Source organism: Pogona vitticeps, chromosome 5, assembly GCF_051106095.1.
Source record: "Pogona vitticeps strain Pit_001003342236 chromosome 5, PviZW2.1, whole genome shotgun sequence".
Classification (NCBI taxonomy): domain Eukaryota; kingdom Metazoa; phylum Chordata; class Lepidosauria; order Squamata; family Agamidae; genus Pogona; species Pogona vitticeps.
Genome location: NC_135787.1, coordinates 14,829,357 through 14,852,695, shown reverse-complemented (window position 1 = coordinate 14,852,695; position 23,339 = coordinate 14,829,357). Strand labels below are relative to the sequence as shown.

The following is a 23,339-nucleotide window of genomic DNA, read 5'->3' as shown; positions in this document are numbered from 1 at the left end:
TTAAGCAAAATCCTCGTCAAGTGAAATTAAAAAGCTCATTAGAATGCATTAGAAACCGGCTAATGCGTTCTAATGGGTGAAATACCTCATCGTAAAGCGAAGATCCTCCATAGGGCGGCCATTTTCCGGTGCCTGCCTTGCGAAAAATGCCTCCTAAAAACAGCTGGGGGCCATTTTGCGAGCAGGCGGCCATTTTGAAAACCGCCAAACAGCTGTTGAAAAAACATCATTTAGCGAAAAATCAGTTCCCGAAGCAGGGAACCGATCATCACTAAGCGAAAAAACCCCATTTAAACATCATTTTGCGATCGCTTTTGTGATCGCAAAAACATAGTGAAGCGGATTCATCGTTAAACGGGGCAATCGCCAAGCAGGGCACGACTGTATATCAACAGCTCCTGTCAGGCAGGCACGGTGGGGAATTGAACTCCCAACTTCTGGCTCCACAGCCAGATACCTAAACCACTGAGCTATCCAGCAATTCTTGGCATCCTCAACCCACTCTTCTTTCCTGCTGGGCCTGAATGACCCTAGACACCAGAACAGCAAAAGAAAAGAAATTGTCATGACCAATGTATGACATTTCCATTTTTAGAAGTAGTGTATAGAACCAGGTGGAGGACCGGGGGGGGGGGCAAGGGAGGGAGCTACTGCCTTTGGGCCTGCCTGTGGACATCACATAAGCATCTGACTGGTCACCCCAGGAAAAGGGGTGGTGGGGAAACCCTCTTTCAGTCTGGGTTCCACATTCAGTTTCAGAGACGTTCGGGGGTGGGGGCGGGAGAGAGCTTGCTTGCTGTTCCTGGGGAAGGGGAACCCATCTGGGGAACTCCACAGAATGGGATGACTAGCTCTCAAATAAATAAATAAATAAATAAATAAATAAATAAATAAATAAATAAATAAATAAATAAATAAATAAATAAATAAATAAATAAATAAATAAATAAAAAAACCCAAAACAATAGTTCTGTACTTTTGCTCTAGCAAACAGGGGGTTGGATTAGATGTGGTCGACCAGACCAGATGGGCGGAATATAAATCAAATAAATAAATAAATACATGTATTCTTAAGTCTGATCTATTTGGGAGGTTCCTTGGAAGGAGCATCTCAAAACTAACCACAATCAGGGTGATGCTTGCTTATGTAAATCTACTGCAAATATAAAAGAATAAAGCATGCAGTCTGATGTGCAGGATGTTGGATCTACTTTATTATCTTGCTCTTCCCCCTGGACTAAACCAAAATGTCAGTAAATGAAGAAGGATGAAGGACAGAAAACAGAACCTTTTCTTTATGATTACATTCCTCACCTTTCAGTCATATTCTAATATTTGGATTCATGTACATCCCCCAATGATTCCTGTACAATAGGATTTTCTTTTCAGCATCTTTTATTTATTAAGATTCATATCCTCCTGTCTAAAGAGCAGAATATTAAAATCTTCTCTGTAAGAAGCTTAGGTGTGAACCAACATACCCACAATGAAGGATACTATCAGTCACGTAAGCACTACGCCAGGCCTTCTCCAATCCACCAGCAAAGCAAACCTACCTGTTGTCCTTCTGTACTGCAATTTTGTCTCCCTCAGGGACAAGGTTCTTCTGCTCCACCACTCCGTAGCTTTCTCGGCATATCTGTTTTACCCAACCCAAAAAGAGGGCAAAATTGCTTTATTCTGTATCTTAACGCAGGAAGTTAAAACAAAAAGAGCTATGCGGGTTGTCTCTTAAAGCAGGGGTCCCCAACTCCCAGTCTGCAGCATGGTGCCAGTCCGTGTCCATGGCCAGACCGGACCGCGGAGAACAGATCTCCCACCTCCCCTGCACACACTCCCCACACATGCACGGCCAGCCCACCCACACGCACGGGGTGCCCCGCCCACCCAAGAATGCCCCAGCCCCTCCGTACATGTGTGTGAGTGCGCCCCCCCAATCCGTGAGCACAACGTGCCCTCAGTGCATGGGCCCTGCCCCCCCCAAAACCGGTCTGCGGTTCAGAAAAGGTTGGGGACTAGAGTATAAAATCATATATACTAAAAATACTAAAACAACCAAAAACTCTGTGGCTCCTTTCAAACCAAGACTTTTCATTACAGTGTGCTTTCTTAGAAACATCTCGGACTATAGTCCACTGACGCTAATGTTGTAATAGATCCACTCATCTTAACGATCCCACAACACAGAGTTAGCTACAACACAGTTATAATGTTGGAAGTTGCTCAAACACATACTAAATTAATCCTCAGTGGTTTTTTAAAAATTGCATTAAACAAGTTCTCTGTTTGTTTTTCTGACTCAATATACTAAGAGTTAGCAGTATGGTTCAGACTGTGCTTGAGGTTCATGGGGATTTCATGTGAACCCCTTGTATTTTCTGAGTTCCAGCACCTCTTGCTCTGCAAAGGAGGATACAAGCTAACAATTGGGGGGGGGCATTTCTGTAATTCTAGGAATTCTGGTCCCAGAAGTCACCTAGGATCCTTCAGGCGGACCTCTGTATCTGGGAGAAGAGAAACAAGAAAGCTGAAGAGGTGTGTTCTCATTGTCACTGCGTATGGTTTGGCTGGGAAACAGATGGGGGAAAATGCTATTTCTTTTACACTTGGGAATCACCTCATTGCTCCACTTGAGGGTAGTTCTGTGAGAGGCCCCCACTACAGAGTATGATGGGTAGTGAGACTACCCATCAAACACTGCGGAGATTCCCAGGAAGCAGACCAATTGATTGACAAATTGATGCAGGTTTCTTCCGGTTCCAAGCAGAAAGAAGCACAATATGGAGGTAGACAAAATAGTTTCCTTCTTGTTTCTCCAATTCAGGCTCCAGAGGTCTGGCTGGCGGCTTCTGGGATTAGAAAGTTTTTAGGATTATGAAACTCCCATCCTTACAAATAACCACTTCTGTTTCTTGGCATGGTGGTTTAACAAAAATGCCACAGGATTCCCCTCCCTCTGCGCCCCCCCCGGGCTAATAATTTACACTGGCTGGAAAATAAAAGAGTTCCAGAGACAAAAAGCAACCAATTTGCCTGCTATGAAGAATAAACTGCATACGGCAAGTAGCTAAAACCTTGGGATAATGCCAAACACCACAAATATTCTGCACGGATTTTGCATTAAATCATGACTCTGAAAGACTGAAAATGTCCCTCCTGGTACATGAAGGCAGACACAAAATACAGACGTATGTAAAGCATCTATCTAGTTCTAATTGCTATGTGTGCCTACAATACAGGAGAGAGAAAAATACTAGCCACACAACGCACAAACACATTCTTACCTACATCCATTAAATTTCAAGTGTTTTTTTTTCCAAAGCTGCTATCAAGAATTTGGCTGTTTTAAATTTGACACACCTGGTCTGATCGGACAGTAAATATACTATTACTCATGGCTGGATTCCCTCCCAAATTTTAACAGCAATGCCAAAACACATTTAGTCCCATATAAATGCTATACACACCTCAGGGGAAAATGCATGTAATCAATATGTATCGACGGCTCAGTTATGGTCTGTTCTACACATAGCGTTCAGCTAAGCCTTCTCTTCCCCACAATGCAGACTTGTCCAAAATTAGGAGATGATGTTAATTAGGAGTCAATGATGACTTATTGGATTTCCTTTCAATTTTCATGCACCAATGCTTCACACAGGCATATAGGCTCACACTGTGGACCACTTGTGGCACGGTCTGGTGCAAGCGATTTCCCAGGAATTGTAAGATGTATGGAGAATAGCACTCTAGTCTAACCCCGGTCTGTGCCCTGGCAGAACTTTTTGGGTCCAGCTGGGGAGCTAATCCTTTTTGGGGCCATACTGGAGCAGTATAGTTTGCAGACAGAAAAGCAGGAATGTAGTTATTAGACAAGAGTACATCATAATGGTTAATTTTCATGGCTTTCACCATCTGCATAGCTGCACCACTTATTCTGAAGACAGGGGCTGCACAAATTCGGAATGGAGACTTCTGTTATTTATTAGGAACTGGGAAGAGTAATGGACTGTCTTGGGTGGGGGGAGAAGTGAAAGGATCTTAAAATGCAGGAGGAAAAAATGCAGACACTGGGTTTTGCTTTGCTTTTTATTTCTAGAAGCTGTTAGACAATTACCTTTTAAAATTTAATTTTTAAACTGTTACTTAAAAACACAAGTGACCCAATTCTGAGCTTTGGGCACCCCCAGACATCAATACTGCCTCTGTCAGCTTTGGTGAAACACTGGTGCCAACAGCAGGAGAAAAGACACTCTTGCATTAAAACAAGATTCATACCTCGCGTGCACCCTTGTTTTTACAGAGAGGTTCACACTTCTAGAAACCCAATGGAACCCTCCAACACTGAGTAGTGGCGCTCCCTTATTGGACCACCTCGAACATGGGTGATTCTTTGGCTTACAAAAACACAAACCCCTCACAATTAAATACATATTGACTGGCCTTACTGTAAAAAAGAGGCAGAATGTTTCTTCCACATCATCCTCTAGGTAATCTAAAAGTTGCTGAAGACTCCTATAAATAAGATAAAGAAAAGGCAGGAGGAAAAAATGAAAAGAGAGTAAAACAAAGAGAGAAACTAAACATTTTTGATATAACACTGTTCGTACCTATCGTCAAGTTCTCTTTCCTAACCCTTCCACTAAGCAGTTCTGGAGTCAGTTGCAAAATATAATCCCATGTAAAAGCAATTTTTTAAAAAGTATCCAATGTAAAAACAATTTTGAAATATTTAAAGGGCATTATCACGTAGGAGGATTTCAAATGGGTTTTTCATTTGTCAAAAGATGCAAAATATATATATACAGTAGGCTGAAATCTCTTCATTTTCGTGTAACACACAGTTAAGCCTGCACAAATGTGCCAAGAGTTACACCCAGGCAGCCAGCTCTGTGAATTTTGATTGCACAATCAGTCACATGGTTCTTTCTATGACTGTTGTGTGAGAAGCAAATGGAACTGCTATGTGCAATAGCGCTTCTGTCCTGCTGTGATCTTTCCTACTACTTGCACAGCTCCACATTATGCACTCATAGCTGTGCAACAGGATTTCAGCCATTGATTGGTACTCAAAACGTGCAACATGTCCACCCTTAAAAGACTAGTATAAACACTACTTGGAATGTTACAGTGTTAAGCAAGCAAGAAATTTGATAAAAAATGAAGACACGAGCCATACTGCTTGTAAGATTGACAGAGGAGGTATTTACTATACAGCACTGGCTAGACAGCTCAGTGTGTTAAGAATCCGACTGCAGTAACAGAAGCTGAAAGTTTGATTCTCAGTTTCCCAGAAGAAGAGCCAATCTATATAGCTAGCCTGGAATAGACTTGACAGCACATAAATTTTAATTATTTACCATGTATTGGAAGAACAGATTTCAAGGTAGTTTTCAACCTTGTGGCTAAAATCCAGTAGTTAGCTGCTGCTAGAGTAGTCCCAATGAACAAGTGGGGATTTGGTGAGTAAACAACTAGGTACATCCCACCGTGGCTCTACTCTAGTTGCATGTAACTACTGGATTTCAAACTGTACATTACATTTTCTCTGTAGCCTTTTATGAGTCTATGGCTTGGTTTGCATCTTTTTAATGGACTATTAAAAATAAAATAAGATCCTCCATTCCAAACCAAAACGAATACTGGTCTGGACAGCAGAATTCTACTATAAACTATTCTTAGATGGATAAAGTTTAAAAAAAAAAAACATCTGAGACGTTCTTCGTTTTCGGCAAGAAAGCAATGCCCAAGCTTCTAGTTTTCCTCTTTACCTGACTTTTCTTAAAGGGGAAGCAGCCAAATTTATGCTGAATGTCTATGCCAAACAGGCAGGAAAACATCCTTCTAGAAGTTTCTACCTTCCTTCCATTGGGGACAGCTCCTTCAGATCTTCCAAGGAAGGCGTCACGTTCAGGAGCTTCTTGTATAAAGCCAAGGGAAAATGAAGATCCACCACGGTGAAGTTGTATATCGCCAACCCACAGATTATGCCAATCAGGTGAAACCAATTGTGTTCTACAAAACACTTCAGATGCACAAGGAGAAAGAAGCATTAGTAGGAGAACCCCATAGATGCCAATACCCTCCAGACGTGTCAAAGTGGTCACACTGCTGGGTTGACGGTCATGATAATCCCAATGGGGAGGTTGACAAGAGAATGAGATCTGAAAAACAGCAGGTCTCAAAAGCTGTTTGAAGCCCTGGACATCCACCTGCATGCTCAGGACTGGCTGGCAGGCTTCCCAGTGAATTATTCACACACATAAACCAAATCCACACTCACAGTATCTGAAAACCACAGCAGGTTCGATTCCGGATAGCAGGTGAACATTCCGTAGATGGGATTCAGGAGCTCTTTCAGCAGGAGGAGGAAGAATTCCTTCGTGACCCCACCAGCATCAACCGCTTCCTCCCCGTCGAAAATCACCTGTCACAATGCATGAAAACGGTGCTGTCTTCATAAGGATGGAAGAAAAGCTGAGCTGGACCACACCAACAGCCTACCCAGTCCACTAATTGGTTCCCAAAGGGCCCAATTAGCTCCATATGGACAACTTCCTGAAGAACAGTGATGGAGGAACACCTTCCTTCCTCGTGCCCATTCCATCCAACTCAGAAACCATTCTTTACAGGCAGATTGTCTCTCATCAAACAGAGACTACTAATTACAGGCTGTCAGGTTGATTCTGACTTACGGCAAACCCTTCCTGGGTTTTCAAGGTACAGAGTACCCCGAAATGATTTACTATTCCATCCTTCTGGGAGGGGGATACCCTGGGACAGTGCACCTTGCCCAAGGCCGCATAGGCTGGCTCTTCTCCTGCAAGGTATGCTGGGGAATAAAAGTCCCAACTTCTAGCTATGCAGCCAGACCCCCAACTCCCTTGGCTACCTAGCGGGCTTCCTCTGACACTGGAAGAAATTCGTATCTGTCATGACCGATAGCCATGCTGTACAAATTTGCCTCGTCTCTTGTTAAAGGAATTCAAGTTGGTAGCCATTACTATAGTTTGTAGTAACAAACCTCACAGTTTTCAGTATGCTGTGTGAAGAAAAAAAATTTAAATCTATGCTGAATCTCTCACTATTCAACAAGGGGGAATGACCTTGGGTTCTGTTATTAAGAGAGAGAAAGAAATGTGTTCTTATTCACTTTCTTTACACTGTGCCTAACCTCATCATTTCTACCACTTCTTTAATTATTCAGGGGAGCGGCCACTATGTCAGTCAACTTGGGGTGTCAAGAATGGACAGCAAATAGTTTCATTTTTATTGTATTTGTAGAAAGAGGTGCTCGTTGGATTTTACGCTTCAAATGCCAAAGCAACCCTTCTCTCCTATGGCTGGAGGCACTGTTTGCTGTTCAGCAAAATGCCTTGAGCCGGCTGCACCCTTATTCACCATTTTTTTCTAAACCACCCAGCTTCTAATGTAGCTTTTCAGTGTTGAACAGGGCTCAAGAAAATGGCCAAAAAGCCTCAGTACATTTTGCACAGAGAGATCTGTCGAAGAGCCTCAGCAGAATGAGTTAATCAGCCTTCTGCAATATGAAGTTCTTAAAATATCCTTGGATTACAACTTGCATCATCCCTGACCACTGGTCATGCTGGTTGGGGCAGATGGGAAGGGTAGTCTCATATATCTTAAAGGCACCAAGGAGGGCAAGAATACATGACCTCAAGGGCTGGACAGACCTATACAGATTTTCTTTTGCCTTTATCTTGAGAGGATTATACTATGTGAACAAACATTCAGCTGTCTGAAAGTCCACTTGAAGCACTACAGCCCAAGTATAGATTTAAAACTTCACTGGGAAGAAACCCACTCTTATGAAACTCATGTGAGCAAGGAACCAAGAGGGCTTTACCTTCAGGGGTTTTTTCAAGTCAATATCGGAATGGATACTCAATTCTCTCAGGGCATCGCCAACCAAGTTGCTCCGACGGACATGAAGGACGAGGAAAGGACTTCGGGCCAAGAGGGGCTCCAAGGTAAGAAGCATAAAAACATTCTGTAAATTGGCTCCACTGATGGCTACCTGTAAACACACACAAAAAGCAACAGAAGATGGATTTTCTTCCTTCCTTTCCTCTTGCCCACATCATTTCTCCTTGAGAGAAAACAACTGGCTATGGATGCCTACGCAAAGATTCTTTGAGAGGTTACTACCTAATCAAATGAAGGAAACTAAAATGATGGGTATGTTAGAACAGGAAGAAGGGAAAGTATCTGTCTATGGCTATTTAATAAATAACAGTGATACAATTTTCAAAGTACTGCTGAGATTCAGCGGCATTATTTATCTATCGGCCTGTATATCAGTTATCAACAATTGATCACTCCTCATGACCACTCACAATAGATATGCTGTCTAGCGGAGATGGGCACAGATTGTCAATCTGGCAGTTTGTGCTAATTTGTCCTTCAGCTGGGACAAATGCTTCAGTTCAGCACTTCCCAGCCCCTCCTCCTCCAGCAGGCAGCCCATTCACGAGCACAATATGCGCATGCCCACAAGCGTGTTCCACCCCATGAGTGCACTGTGCGCATGCGCATGAGCATCCCCCAAGTGCAGCATGCGCACAAGCTCCACCCCGCTGTGGGCGCGCCACCCCCCTCAACCGGTCCATGGTTGGGAAAAGGTTAGGGACCACTGCTATACAGGGATGACTTGGGGAGGCATCCAAATCTTTGTGGACTATGCAGTGCTTTCGTACTATAGTTTTCTTCAACTTTGGAAAATAACTTCTTCAAACTTTGGGATTTGGCAGAAGAAATATGACGTCAAGAGCCTGCAGCAGGAGTCCAGCATCCTAGTAGTCTAGTCACTGCGCAACCTCTACACTTGTTTCTCAGTTTGCTAGGCTATTTTCCATGTTGCAGCCTTCCAAACAGACTTTCCCTTAGAAGAAAATGCTACCTGAAATAGAACCACAGATCCTTCTGAAGCTTGGTAGCCTATTATCGCCATCTACTGGAAAGCTTGAGCCTTTCAGAGTGGCTCAAAGTTTGGCTCTCTGAAAAATACTGCCCTTCACCTTCTCGCTAGGAGCATTCAAAGGTGCACAAATATAGTAATTTGCAAAGGAAAGGTCATCCATGTTGAGCCCGTCATCCCATGAACGAGACCTAACTTATATGCTATCTCTGACTAGATCTCTTTTTTAATTGCAAAAGCTGTTGGAAATCGAGGGATGGGTGCTCGAAATGTGGCTGGAACAGAAGCATCAGTGGGTTTGCTGATACAAATCATCCTAGCCTAATAAACTGATGGACAAAAATGGAAATAGCAATGTTGGCAGAGCTGGGCTGGAGAGATTTAGCTGACAAAACCAGCAAGAGGTAACGTTTAGGGTTAAATACTACTTTCCCCAGCCAGCATTACAGATAATTTCAGAACTCGTCTTCCACCTGTTCCAGCTTTGGTGAAAAAAAGTGAAATGTTAAGTACTCCCAGCTACTGAGCTTATGCACAACATCCAGGTTGAATTGTATCTGAGTAAATAAAATAGCACTTTATTGCTAAAGAACATTTTCCAAAGACATAAAGAAGTATACCTATATCACCTCAACTGGAACTTGGAAATATTACTTTTCGGAAACACAGTTCCCAAAATCCCCCACCCAAGAAGACATGCTTTGTGTGCAGAAGGCCCCTTATTCAATCCCTTGCACTTCCAGCTAAAGAGAGACTTCAAGCTACAAGAAAGGGGATTTGGACTAAACATTAGGAAGAACTAATTGTGAGAGCCTTTTCACAATGAAATTGATTGCCAGGGTATGTGTTGACTCTCCATCACTGCAGGTTTTTAAGCAAAGGTTGGGTGGCCACCAGTTAAGGATGCTTTAACTGTAGATTTTCTGCACTGCTAGTGGGCCAGCCTTGGCAATCCTTGCGGATCTATCCAGCACCACAATTCTATGATCCTATGAAAAAGGGTGAGGTAGGTGATGACAGAAATGATGCTGCCTGAGATCCAGAAGAGTTGCTGCCAGTCACAGGATACAATATTGGACTCAATGAATAAAGGGACTGATGGGGTTAAGGCTGATTTCTCTGTTGCAGGTCAGTTACAGCTGAAAAGTACTCAACAAGAAACCTTATGCACGCTTTTTTAGCAAAGACAGCAAGTAACTACATTTCTTCTTAGTGATGAATGAGGCAAGATGATGCCTGTTATCATGGTGACCCATTACAAAAGTAGGCATATGTTGCAGAAAAATGAATTACTGCACAGGACATTTTTTAATTTCAAAAATATGTATCTTATAAATTATGGCAAGAATCCTATTGGCTAGTTGCACCAGCGTAAGTGCAATGGCACAGTCCACAGCGATTAAGTGCTGTTAATTAATAAGTCACTCTTCTCTGTCTGGTCATATGCTAAGCCATGCCATTCTGGCCAATATGTATTTTAGCAGTAAACTGTTATTGAGAGCAGGGGTGGAAATCATATACAGTGGTGCCTCGCATAGCAAGGTTAATCCGTTCCGGATTAACCCTCGCTATGGGAAACATCGCTGTGCGGAAATAAAAAAGCCATAGAAACGCATTGAACTTTGTTCAATGCGTTCCTATGGCTTGAAAACTCACCGTTGTGTGAAGTTCTTCCAGAGCGCCGCCATTTTCGCGCCCTCGGTAAGTGAGGGCAGGGCGCGAAAATGCAGCGGGGACCTTCCGGCGGCCATTTTGGAACCACCGAGCAGCTGTTCTCCCCCGCTTCGTTATGCGATATTCGCTAAGCGAATCGCTTAGCGAATATCGCAATGCGAAAAACCTCCATAGGGGCCATCGCTGAGCGAATGCTCCAGCGATGGCCCAGAGCCCCTCGTTAAGCGATTTAATCGCTCTACGGGGCGCTCGTTATGCGAGGCACCACTGTATCACCACAAGGCCAGTTTTCACAAGTTTGGGCATCCTCTAGCCGGGGGGGGGGGGGGAAGCCATCTGAAAATATTGAATGGTTGCTCAATGGGTGACAATTCTGTTACAGAGCAGGGGGTAGGTCCCTGCTTTAGTGCAGGGTAGGGCTTTTATTTCATAAAAAAGACCTCTGAAGAATTAGACTAAAATTTAAAATGCATTTTTAAAGACAGTGTGACCCACAGAGGACCCCTAGGGGACAAAATTTTCCTTCTGGACCACAAGAACAGGTCCACTCTGACACAGATTTTTTTTCTTTACAATGACTGGACTGTACATTTACACCCAGGTGAGCAAATGTCATGGGGCTATGAATGGAGGGACAATGGTGAGCACCTGGAAAGCAAGAGAAGCAAGGGATGGACAGGCAGGCAGACCAGAAAGAAAAAAAGGGAAATACTGTACCTGCATCTGCAGTTCAGCATCTGTCTGCAGCATCTTGGTCTTGGCTTGAGCATCAAAGATGAACGGATATGAGCACAGGGTCACAGCATCCTGGAAAGGAGGAACCGGTCAATTTAAGGGTAGCAGCCCAGACCTCGGCTGCAAATGTCTTGGGCAAAACTAAATGGACTTTTTACCTGCATGATAGACGATCTTACCTTCTGGGCAGGGGGAGGGAGAAGAAGAAAAAGATAAAAAAATAGGATGTCAGCTAAACATTGTGATCTTACAAGTCCTCCAAAGAGTTCAAGGGTCAATACATTATGTTCAGGCTCCTTATCCTCACAACAGCCCTGTTAAGTAGACCAAACTGAAGGACAACATCTGTTCCTCTTACCCTCACAACTTAAGATAAGCATGAATCGCCATTCAGCGATTTGGCCCAGCTTGAAGCCACACCCAGACAGGCATTCCACGGAGGCCATACAATCTCTTCTCTCAACTCCTCTGGGTGCTCACCCATTATCCAGGCATTGCGCGCTTCCCTCCCTGCGTCCTCAGTGCCACTGCTCATTCAGCCACTGCAGCCCACACTTCCCAACTCCACCTCCTCCGCTCACTGAAGGAGGCAGGGCAGGGAAGTGTGCATCTCCTGGGGAATGGGCGAGCGCACGGAGGAGGCAGGAGAAGAGAGCAATCCTTACTTCATCAGCAGGGCCCACTGACAAATGGCTTTAAACCTCAATTTCCTAAATGCACTCCCAATTATGATAGGGAATTCCCCCATAATTTCACTTCTTCCTATGGCTGACAGTTCCCTTCCACCAGATACCTATATAGCCTCCTATTGAGCCCCCCTCTCACCAGCCCAGGAGCGGTCCCTCCCCAAAGGACCCTCTTTTCTTTGCTGCCTGCTAACTTTTCCTGCTGAATTTCTAAAAGATGGCTTGCGATGCAACACTGGAGGATGAAAGCGAGAGGAGATCGTTGTCCAGGAAGTCCACAGGGCACACAACTAACCTTCCAGCTCTCTCTGGATCCTGCCTATTATGTATAACAATACCTAAACCCAATATTTTTCAGAAACTTAATTTTAAATGTTTCTAGACCTTATGGGCAAACAGGTTTCGAAACCAAGATAAAATTCCACATCCATTTCAGTCCTGAAACAAATTCCTACCCTTTTTACCTTCTATTATTTGCCACTTCCCTTCTGTTATATCTCTGTGTTCCTATTTATATACAAAAACCTGTCACGGCCCAACATTCTACATGTTCCAAGCATCCAAAACCTGTCACCATCTTAAATACACATGCTAATAACTTGCATTAAAAGTTCATCTGTAGGGTTTTACCTTTGGAGGATGTTCAGGTTTGACACACCCCGGGATCTCTTTCCCTCCACCCATCTCCACGGGAGACAAAGAAACTTACCATTCCAGCTTGATGTAAGAACCACATCAGGTAGTCTTCCTGAATATCTACCAGGCTGGAAATTTCTGGGATGTAAAACTTGTCATATTCTACATGCTTAACTTTCTGGTTAACCTAGTTTCAAAAAGTAAAACATAAAAACGGGAAACAAGGCCACAAAGTGTTTCTCGATACAGATCAGTATAAAAAACAAAGAACAAGACGGTTAGAAGTAGGACTCAGTAAAGACAAAGCTAACAAACACAGGTAATTTGAAATGAATGAACTGAGAACAGAGACCCCCTTTGGATTACTATAATGCACCCTACATGGGGCTCCATTTGAAAGGAGTTTGGAACCTTCAGGGGGTCCAAAATACTGCAGCCAGATTGCTAACTGGAGCTGGTTACAAAAGCCACAAAACTCTCTGTTGTAAAATTATCACGGAATCACAGAGTTGGAAGTGTCCTATAAGACCATCGAGTCTAACCTTCCGCTCAAGTCCAAGCCCAGTAGCTGCCAGTCCACTTCCACACACAATTCAAAATGCTGTTTTTCACCTATAAAGACTTAAATGACTTGAATCCAAGCTGTCCCAAAGACTGCATTTTCCTTTATGAACCTGTTCAGGTTTCAAAATAATCAGGGGAAGCTTTTTCTCACTCCCACTAACCTCACTGGTGCATCTGGCGAGGACACGAGACAGGGCCTTCTCTGTTGCTGCTCCTAGACTCTGGAACTCCTTCCCACAAGAGGTCAGATTGGCCCCCTCTTTCCACAAGTAGGCACCAATCTTTCTCCTTAGGCAAGCTCTCTCTCAGTGACAGGCTCTTGTGTTTTTCTCAGGCTTTAATGTGTTTGAGAACCATTTTTATCTACTAGTTCTAACATTCTGTTTCCCCCCCTAAAATATTGTAATAATGTATTGTTTATCAACTTTTAACATTGTTTGTTTTAACACTGTAAGCCACGTCTTCTTGAGGAAAAAAGCAGAGTATAAATGTTTTAAATAAATAAAAGTTACAACAGAGAACTCTATGCCACACATTGGAACATGTGTGTAAAACAGGACGCAGAGATTTCTTAATTGTATAAAGACCTACTTGCACAAAGGTAAACGTACAAAAATCTGAACTGAAGAAAACACTGAAGAACTCAAGTACTGTCTACTAATAGTGCGGTTCCTACAGATAGGCTCAAGGACAAACATAAAACTCAACACACAAATGGCAGATATGGGGAGAATTAGGGGTAGGCACACACAAGGAGCAGGCTAACAAAACCACAATCTTCCACTGCAGACATATTCCGAACATCTATACATGGTAACACACACTCACATGCATGCATACAGAGAATTGTTCCCTTACTTTATGGAGTTTCTCCAGAAGTTTGAGTGCAGCAGTGATATAGCTACTGTACAAGACAGGGATCAATAATGTTTTTCTTCCATTCAAGAGGTAAACTACTGCGCCTTTATAGAGATCCACCAGCCTCAAGAAGTATCCTGGGCATACTTGAGACCACCAGTTATCTAAAAAGCAAAACGTATTATTCGTTTCAGTATTATTAGGCTCCTGGGAAGGAAACGCTATACTTAAAAACAAACACGACTCCCACCTTCTACTTGGAAAGTAAAAACTTTACCACTAAAAACGCAGCCCAACTGTAGGCATATTTACTTGGAAGTATTTTTCAATGATGAGTGGGGTTTTATTTCCAATGAAGGGAAGGTTGTATTGCAGTGTTAGACACAGATGCATTCCAGAGGTTTGATACGGAAAATATTGGCTACTTCCAAGCATCCAGTTTCTGCATAGATCTGCAAACCCAAATTTAAGCTTCAAGTAGCAACTCAGCCCAGCAAAGTATGCAGATGAATTGGGCCTGCAAATGTTTCAGACAAGGAAACAGGGCAACACTACAACAGACATCATGGATTAGAGAAGTCTGGATTTGCAAAGTTCCAGTGGTTCCCAAGGGGTCATGTTAACATAGGAATAGGACATGTGTCACTCTCCAAATGTTGTTGGATTGCAGCTCCCATCATCCTTCTACACCACCTACGATAACATATACAGTGGGGTCTCTACTTAAGAACGTCTCTACTTAAGAACAATCCAATTTAAGAACAGCTCCATTTGCTAAATTTTGCTTCTACTTGAGAACAGAAATCCAAGATAAGAACAGGAAAAAAAAACCTTTCCTGCTCTTTTTTTAACCTTAGGTCATCTTAGGTTAAAAAAAAAAATTCTCCCCCTAGTGGTAGAGTACGTATTAACCAGCTTTGCATTAGTTCCTATGGGAACTAATGCTTCAATGTACGAACACACCTCTACATAACAAAAAAACAGCCAGAACGGATTAATTGGTTTTCAGTCCATTCCTATGGGAAATTTTGCTTCAACTTAAGAACGTTTCAACTTAAGAACACCATTCCAAAACGGATTAAGTTCTTAAGTAGAGGTTCCACTGTAGTTTCTATGGACGGAAAAGAGCAGATACGGATTAAATGGTTTTCAATGCATTCCTATGGGAAATGCAGATTCAACATAAGAAATTTTCAACTTGAGAACCACCTTCCAATATGGATTAAGTTCTTAAGTAGAGACCCCACTGTACATATAAGCCACTGACACATAAATACATGTTCTGAATCATTTCTGTCCCTAAACAACGCAGGATAACAAAACATCCAGAAAAGAGATCAGAAACCTAAGACTTTGCTGGGATTTCTTTCTAAGCGCAGGATGGCCATTGCCAATGGAAGCGTTAAGGTGACGTAGTACTTTGAATCTTGAAATGGTGGAAATTCTGGGAGAATCAGATAGATTCTCATGGCTTCGACATCTGGTGGGGAACTGGGCAGCTGGGGGATCAGAAAGCTTTCAAAACTCTTCAAGATCTGGGGAAAGGAGAAAGAACCATTAAGAAGAAGAATAAAGCATCCTGGCCAATCTTGCCATTTGTACCAACCTGTTGCCAGCATGTAAATGTTATCAACAACAAGAATGTTCATTACCTACATTAATAAAGCAACTGTCACCTTGGACTCTCATTACCAGGTGTTAATATGCAGCTGTTATTTTTTCGGTTTCCTATTCCCTTTTTGTCCCAAACCCCATCCCATGTCCACTGTACTTAGTGCAGCCTACATATTGTAATACAGTAGGAACCCTGTATCTACAGGATCAGGATCTACTGACTCACTTACCCATGGTCTGAAAATATTAAAAGAAAAATCCTAGAAATATATATTTCTAAAGATGAAATGACCAGAACTGGCCACTAAGCAGAGCCAAAGGCCATGCTATGCATAGCATTCTATATGATCTGCATTTTTCAGCATCCATGGGGGTGCCTGGAATCAATCCTGTGTGGATACGGGGGTCCTACTATACATCTGTCTCAAGAAGTAGCTTGTAACCCACAAAAGCTCACACTGAAATAAATATATTATTCTTAACGGCTCCACAATTCTTTGGGTTTTGCTTTGTTTTTGTTCAAAACGAACGAGACACAGACCATCGCTCTGTGCTCTTGTAGCTCACTTCAACTCAATTCTAGAGCTACAGTCAACCCACACAGATGAACTGCTCACAGAACTATTTCAGCCCAGCTGGGGTTGGAATAATTTCACAAGTCCCAAGGAAGCTGAAACAGTCATGTGACAGATGCCATCCACATCCATGACGTCTGATATTGCGCAATAATTCCCTCTGGGGGAAAAACACTCAATCACCCAGAGGTTTTTATTATACCTCATAGTATGCCTGCTCCTCCCTGATGGCTTGAGAACCCTACTTGTTCAGTGGAAGTTCTGCCATCTGCCTCTATATCACTGCAGCTGCTGCTCCTGAGAATCACACGTGAATACACAGTGGTGGGAGCCATTCAGTCTAACCCGTCAAGAGAAACATGGCATCCTGCTAACTGCTGAGGAAATTCTGAAGCCCCCAAATTCTGGCTAGCCCTACTAGCATCTCTCCTCTCTCTCTCTTCTGGCCAAAATGCTTTGATTCCACTTCCATGCATCATGGAAACCCTGCGTGTAGCTTGCAGCCACAAAGGAGCAGGATCCTCAAAGTTTCAAGTTTAATCCACAGTTAGTCCCAACTACTGTGGACTCTCTAAAATCAGTGGGGCAAATACTACTTGCAACTGAGTCCAATACATTTCAAGCGGTCTACTTTATTTGGGAGTAACATTGGATTTAACCCAGTGACTAAGTCAGAGGAACCAAAGAGAAGAATACAGCAGACCTGTGGAATCAGACAGACGTTCACAAAGTATTCAAGCACTTAACAAGTTCCACATTTTCAGTAGGTCTACTTTAACTGGAAGGCCAGTTGGGTTTAGCTCAATTGAAGGCCAGCTAGACTAGACCCACTCAACTGGGTTTAGTTCAATGTGGACATATTATTATTTTGTAACATTATGACACAGTACCTCAATGATTAAGAAAAGCTCACCAGTGATATGAAAACAGCAATTCTTCTTGCATTTGATACTTTATTATAGCACAGGCTCTACAGGGGCTCTGTACTTCATTGTTGTAATGAGGCATCAACATGTTTTATTAATAACATCATCGACTTCAGCTTCCTCTTGGGATCCACTGACACAGACCAGTGTGTCCATCAACATAGTGAGCAGACTGAAAGCCATCTCTATGTGTTGCTTTGATGGAAGTGGAGAGTAAAGTTCACACACATACTCAGTCACATGTTCTGAGCCATGATAACTATCAAAGCATGGGTAGGAGGAAGGTCTACATGCCTCTCTTATCCTTGCTTCCAAACAACTGCATTGGAGATTTCACAGAACAGGAAACCCCAGAAAAGCTCTAGGAAGACACATGGTCTTTTTGAGCTTGCTCAGAAAAAGGCCTCCAAGCCCAGGACAGCTTATTATGAAGCTCACTCAGACTGTACATGTTTGCCATCATGTCACAGACTTCCTGCTGGTTCCATTCTCAGCACTTGATCCGACCGGGGACAAGAAGCGGCTTTGTAAGAGCCACAAGTGGATACATCCTTTCACTCCAAACCAAGAGCAATGCGGCTTCTAAACCTTCCAACTTTAAACACTGGCCCCCATCAAGAAACACAGCAGCCAGACTTGAGACAAATGTTGGAGATGAAACACTGTTTTGCCTTTATACGTAAACAGAGAGAGAGGCTGTACCATCTTTTGCCAACACTGACCACCACGACAGCTGCATTCACAGTAACGAACAGACTACAGCTTCCAGGTTTTACTACAGCTTTCTGAAACAGGATGCCCTCCATAGGTGTGTGGTTACAAATTTCATCCTCCCCAGCTTATCACAGTGCAGCAGAAAGCAATACTTTAATTCAGCATTAAGATCCTGCAATTCATACCTGGTCAAGCAAGATGGAATGTTGAGATGTCATTAGCTTATCAAACATCACTCTAGTGGAATTCAAGTCAATCCCTGGGATTTTGGGACTAGTTTTAAAATGTTCATCTATTCTAAACAAACAAACATACATAGAGTATTATTATTACTATTATGAGAGATGCCAGCAGTGCAATGCATTTAAAGTATTTTACTTTGTTACATTTCTATCCCCTTTCCTCCAAACAGGTCATCAAGGCAGACTACACCCTCCTCCTCCTGTTTTGACCTTCCCCGTAATCTTGCAAGGTAGGGACTACTGAGCAAAAGCAACTGGTCTCAGGTTACCCAGCAAGACTATGTGAAGGTTTGAACTTTGATCTCCCAGCTCCTGGCACAACGGCTTACTATCAAATAGCAATCTAGACGATTTCCTGAGCACCTTAACCTATAAGCAGCCTCAGTCAGAAGCCATATGAATGATGAGAATTGACTAGATAAATTGCAGGGCAGGATGAAATGGATGTGTAGAAGCCAAACTCTGCCAGATGGAGCAGGAATCCCTGACCAGAAGCCAGAGGTCAACCAAACAACCTTAAACTCTCAGCACCCTGAGGAACTCTGGACTCTTTCCTCCCTTGAGTTTCAGACTGGCTCGCTAGGTCTATCAGTGGGTATTTGTGGCAGAGCGTGGAAAAGCTGGATGGCGACTCCCCAGAATCTCCCAACCGGTTGGGATATTTTAATCCAGAAACGCAATTTTTCCAAGTTGTGACCGGTAATCCCAAACAAAACGACCCTCCTGGTTTAGAAGCAGTTTCTCGCTGAATATTACTTGGTAGAAGCAGCAGCACCGAAAGGCCCGGAAAAGCCCCTGTTCTACCTTTACACAGAGGGAGCAGGCTGTCTCAGGCAGCAGGAGAAGAGCGGAATTGCAAGGGACAGAGCGGAAAAGAATGCATTCAACCATGTGCAAAATGCAATGCAAGGAAAACTATTTCCCCACAATCACATGTCTGATGAAGTCAGGAACAGACTTCACACAACATACATTTTATCTCCGCATGGCAATTACTTCTGGAAAAATGCCCTAAATCAGAGGGAGGCAATTTTCAGCCTTCCAGATTTGTCCTCCCCTCTCCCCGCACCAAGTCCTATGAGCTGGTCAGAGTTGCCGGGAGCAACTATTCAACAACACCTCTAGACACACAGGATCCTCAATATCCAGATAAGCAAAGCACCAGAGACTGGCACTCTTTCCATTGCCCCTGACCACCCCACATTACCTGCAGGGGCTACACCAAGACACAGCTCACTTCAGAGCAAGAATACATCATCTCCAGAGGTCCTGCAGCTGCAGACACCCAGTCCTCATATTACCCTGACCCCAAACTTCCTACAAAACTTTGAAGGTATCTAGAAAAACTTGATGCCAATTCAAAAAAACATCAAGGGAGTATGGGAGGCCCCAGGGAGGCCATGGACCCTCTAAACATGGCAAAGCCCTCCAAGTGCACAATTGGCATTTCCAGCTAATTGTCTTTCAAAGAATGTATATATTTTTTCAAAATATATAAATATATAAATATTTATTTATGTGGTGTGCTACACCAGAGTGAATTCTGATAAAATCAAGAATGTACAAACATGCAACACAACATTTTGAAACCTGCATGTTTTAAATTTGGTAAGTGTGAGATGGAGCAACATTTGGGCCCTGGGGACCACTTGGAGCCTACAGGACACAGACTGCCCAGCACTGCTTCCGAGCCATTCACTGGCTCCAGATTCAGCCGCAACAGCTCTCTGAATATCAATCGGAAGAGCGTGCCAAAGAGTAAGAGACAAATCTCTGGTCTCATTTAGCAGAGCCCTTGTTATGATCTCTCACTAATGCAAGGCAATATCCAGAAACCTAATGTGCTGGAGCACAACTGCAATATTACTAATCAAGCCATATCACTGGGTCTTCCCATATCCTGGAGAGATGGCATCATGTATCTCTCCCCCGTTAAGTGATGCCTGCAAGATCTCACAGGTAAAAGAGAACTCTCATGAGTATGTTGGTCCTAAATACCAACCTCATTGGTCTGGTGCTCTCTCTGTCTGTCTGTCTGACATACACACAAACACTCTACCTAGCTTACTACAGTAGTGCCTCGCTTAACAATTGCCTCGTTAAATGACAAAACCGCTATACAATGACTGTTCTGCTATCGCAAAACGATGTTTTAATAGACAAAATCCGCTTTGCGATGATCGGTTCCCTGCTTCGGGAACCAATTCTTCACATTACATTTTAAAAACAGCTGATCGGCGGCTTCAAAATGGCCGCCCGCTGTGTAAAATGGCTCCCCGCTGTGTTTTTGGATGGATTCCTCACTATACAGGCACCGAAAATGGCCACCCCTATGGAGGATCTTCGCTGGATGGTGAGTTTTTCAGCCCATTGGAACACATTGAACGGGTTTTCAATGAGTTTCAATGGGATTTTTTATTTCGCTTAACGAGGATTTTGGTCTACAGTGATTTTGCTGGAACGGATTATCCTCGTTAAGCGAGGCACCACTGTACTAGGCTAATAACAGCAGGCTCTCACTTGGGGCAAGAGGTTCCATTTCACTCATATACTCTACTTTCCACTTGACTGCTTAAAATCACAGGCACCAAGCTACACACAGCATCGGATGGCAAAGATTTTATTGCCAGAACAACTAAGACAATGGAGCTTCTCAATACTTCGTAGTTGCTGGAAGGCTGATGTCATGCTAGGTCTGCTTATAAAAACAGCTATAATAGGATGCCAGTGCAGCCAGGAAGGTGGCTGTTCTTAATGCCAGCGTCTACCATCAAAGGCTTTATATAAGCCCTTTTGCCAGTCACTGTCCTCTTCTATTATTTTCACTCCTGTTTGAAATAGGATGTGTGGAGTTTTCATTCCAGGTGGACTCTGGCCAACCTTTCCCCATGCCTCTACCTTCCTTTATAAAGAAAATCACAGATCCAACTGGTCCTCCTTCCTGATCAAAATCTAACAGTGGCCTGAGTTCTGTAACTTAATATCTGCTTGATCAAAATTCATCACTATAGTGTCACGGTTTGAAATTCTATAGTGTGCTAATATAACTAATGTGAGTGAAGGCTATCTGAGAGCTTCTACCGCGCAGGTTAAAAGCCACTTACTTTTTTTCAAGAAAGCTTCCATTCCAGCAGGCAGCTGAGGAAAGGATCTGAACAACCTCACTGCTTAGAGACAGGACAGAAATAATGATTATTAATCTATAGTATATATTTTTACACAGCAACTTTCTTTTGCTTTTCCAGTGTGTTCAGTCATCCTTCCTGTTAAGGGGCTGAGCCACTGGCATATTGACCTATCTGATGTTACGCTCAGAATGTAGGAAAATTGGTTTTTGGACCGCACCACCCCCAATATCCCCTTTTCCAAGCTCTGATGCAACCCAGTAAGCTGCACTCCAAAATGAGTAACTTTTCCAAGGGATGGTTCAAATGAGGGTTCTGCTAAATAAAAGGAGATTTGTCACCATAAGCTCAGTGCTTTCTTTCCAATATTTCAGGGTTTTTAAAAAAAATATTTTCTTTAAAATCTCCTTGCCAAATTAAAACCCCATGTTCAAATACACAGCGTGATGAACTGCCGTTGTGCAGCATGACTGCTCCATGGGCCGAGTCCTTTATGGTTGCTCCAGCGATCTCCAGCTTGCAGTCACGCAAGTCACAAATGATGCACAAGGGAGCTGTGAAAACCTGCTTGTGCAACTGGCAGAAAAAGACAAAAGTTTTGCACCAGTGTGATGGATGCCGGGGGGGGGAGGCATCCATGATTGGGGCTGGTATTTGCTTTCCTTTTCTCAAATGAGCACTTTGCCCCCTTGAGCCAGCACCACATGGACCTAACCTCTCTTACATGTACATTGAGAAATCTGGAAATGTTACTTTTAAGATTGCAACCGTCACTGATCGCTCTAACTGGAGGTATTCTGAGCATTTTAACATTTCTCAGCTCTGGTTCTGCTGGTGATGTGGAGATTGGCTGAGAAAGGTTTTACATGGGACGATCGTTCCATGTTTCAGAAGTACCAGATCCACTGGATTCTCCTGTCACCCACTGCAAAGATGATGTCAGCACCAGTGGCAAGGGTTCCTTATGACCTCTAGAGAGCAGAACGAAAACTCCATGTGAAGTAGATGAATTTTCCATGTATTTTGGACTCCAGTTCCAAAATGAGGGGCTGTTTTGGAAGCAGAAGCTTGGAAGAGCTAGTACCCCCACACACACACACACACCCAAGCAGCAAAGGGGAAACAAAATTCTAAAGAAATTCTCCCCACTTTGGGCCTCTGAGAATGTCATAACCCATAAACCAGATGTATAAAATGGTTTCAGAAGATATGAAGGATGGTAGAATGCTTAGAGACACAGGAATGCTAAATGACAAGAGAGAGATCAGAGAGGGAATTAAATAGAAAGATAAAAAAGGAGAAACAAGGAAGGGCCCCTTAATATTGAGAATATGCATATATTTAACATCGGGAATTGTAAAAGGGTATACTCTGTATATTATAAAGGAGAATTAAATGGAAATAAGGGAGCCCTAAGCAAGGTAAAGCGGTAATATGGTAGGCTTTTGTCTTTTTGTGTTTTTTTTATCTTAAGTAAACTAAATTAGATATAAAGCTGGGTCATGGATCTGGAACCACCTTCAATAAGAACGTTATTAGAAGACCATGAGAATCTTATATAATATGAGAGTAATATTATGATAGTAGCCATATTAGATATTAAAAGCTGCATATGAATAGTTTGAATGTCTGAAAGATGGTTGGAATTTGGGGGGACAATTTGGAAGACACTGAGAGGTTAAAAACAAATAATTGTAAGCAAAACATGTAACACGATGTTTAACAAGCACGAACAATGTAGATAGATTGAAAAATTAATAAAATGTTTTTTAAAAAAAGAATGTCATAACCGAATCCCAAGGCTGAACAGCACATTAAACCACAACAAAAATGAGCATACTTCACTGAATTAGGATTACTCTTTTCCAACAGCTTTTGCCTCCACATGTCTATCGTGTCATCATTAATTGAACAGGTGTAATCGCTTTGACTTAGGGTCCGGAAATCATCTGCTGGGAAGGGATTCTGTAGGACGTGGAAACAAAAACAATTTCACTAAGTTGGCTGAGAAAGACTGCTGTAAGTTTTGCTGCCATTTTTCTTAAATTGTGGGAG

At 42.9% G+C, this 23,339-nt stretch overlaps 1 protein-coding gene across 12 annotated transcripts in view; it reads right to left on the bottom strand.

Annotated features, from left to right (window-relative positions):
* The window catches only part of HERC3 (HECT and RLD domain containing E3 ubiquitin protein ligase 3), a 67,006-nt gene that overhangs the window by 5,814 nt on the left and 37,853 nt on the right, over window positions 1-23,339 (bottom strand). For 5 of the 12 annotated variants that reach the window (XM_073001970.2, XM_073001971.2, XM_073001974.2 and 2 more), the window contains exons 11-23: window positions 23,125-23,249; window positions 21,264-21,326; window positions 18,103-18,214; window positions 15,434-15,623; window positions 14,089-14,252; window positions 12,740-12,853; window positions 11,503-11,526; window positions 11,327-11,416; window positions 7,865-8,035; window positions 6,281-6,424; window positions 5,856-6,022; window positions 4,446-4,512; window positions 1,557-1,639 (exon numbers count right to left, since the gene is read on the bottom strand). In XM_073001970.2, coding sequence (XP_072858071.2) covers window positions 1,557-1,639; window positions 4,446-4,512; window positions 5,856-6,022; window positions 6,281-6,424; window positions 7,865-8,035; window positions 11,327-11,416; window positions 11,503-11,526; window positions 12,740-12,853; window positions 14,089-14,252; window positions 15,434-15,623; window positions 18,103-18,214; window positions 21,264-21,326; window positions 23,125-23,249 — 1,514 coding nt within the window. Of the gene's footprint in view, window positions 1-1,556; window positions 1,640-2,617; window positions 2,850-4,445; window positions 4,513-5,855; window positions 6,023-6,280; window positions 6,425-7,864; window positions 8,036-11,326; window positions 11,527-12,739; window positions 12,854-14,088; window positions 14,253-15,433; window positions 15,624-18,102; window positions 18,215-21,263; window positions 21,327-23,124; window positions 23,250-23,339 lie in introns of those variants that run through there. The other 7 variants (XR_013545780.1, XM_073001966.2, XM_073001965.2 and 4 more) reach the window with 7 other exon arrangements.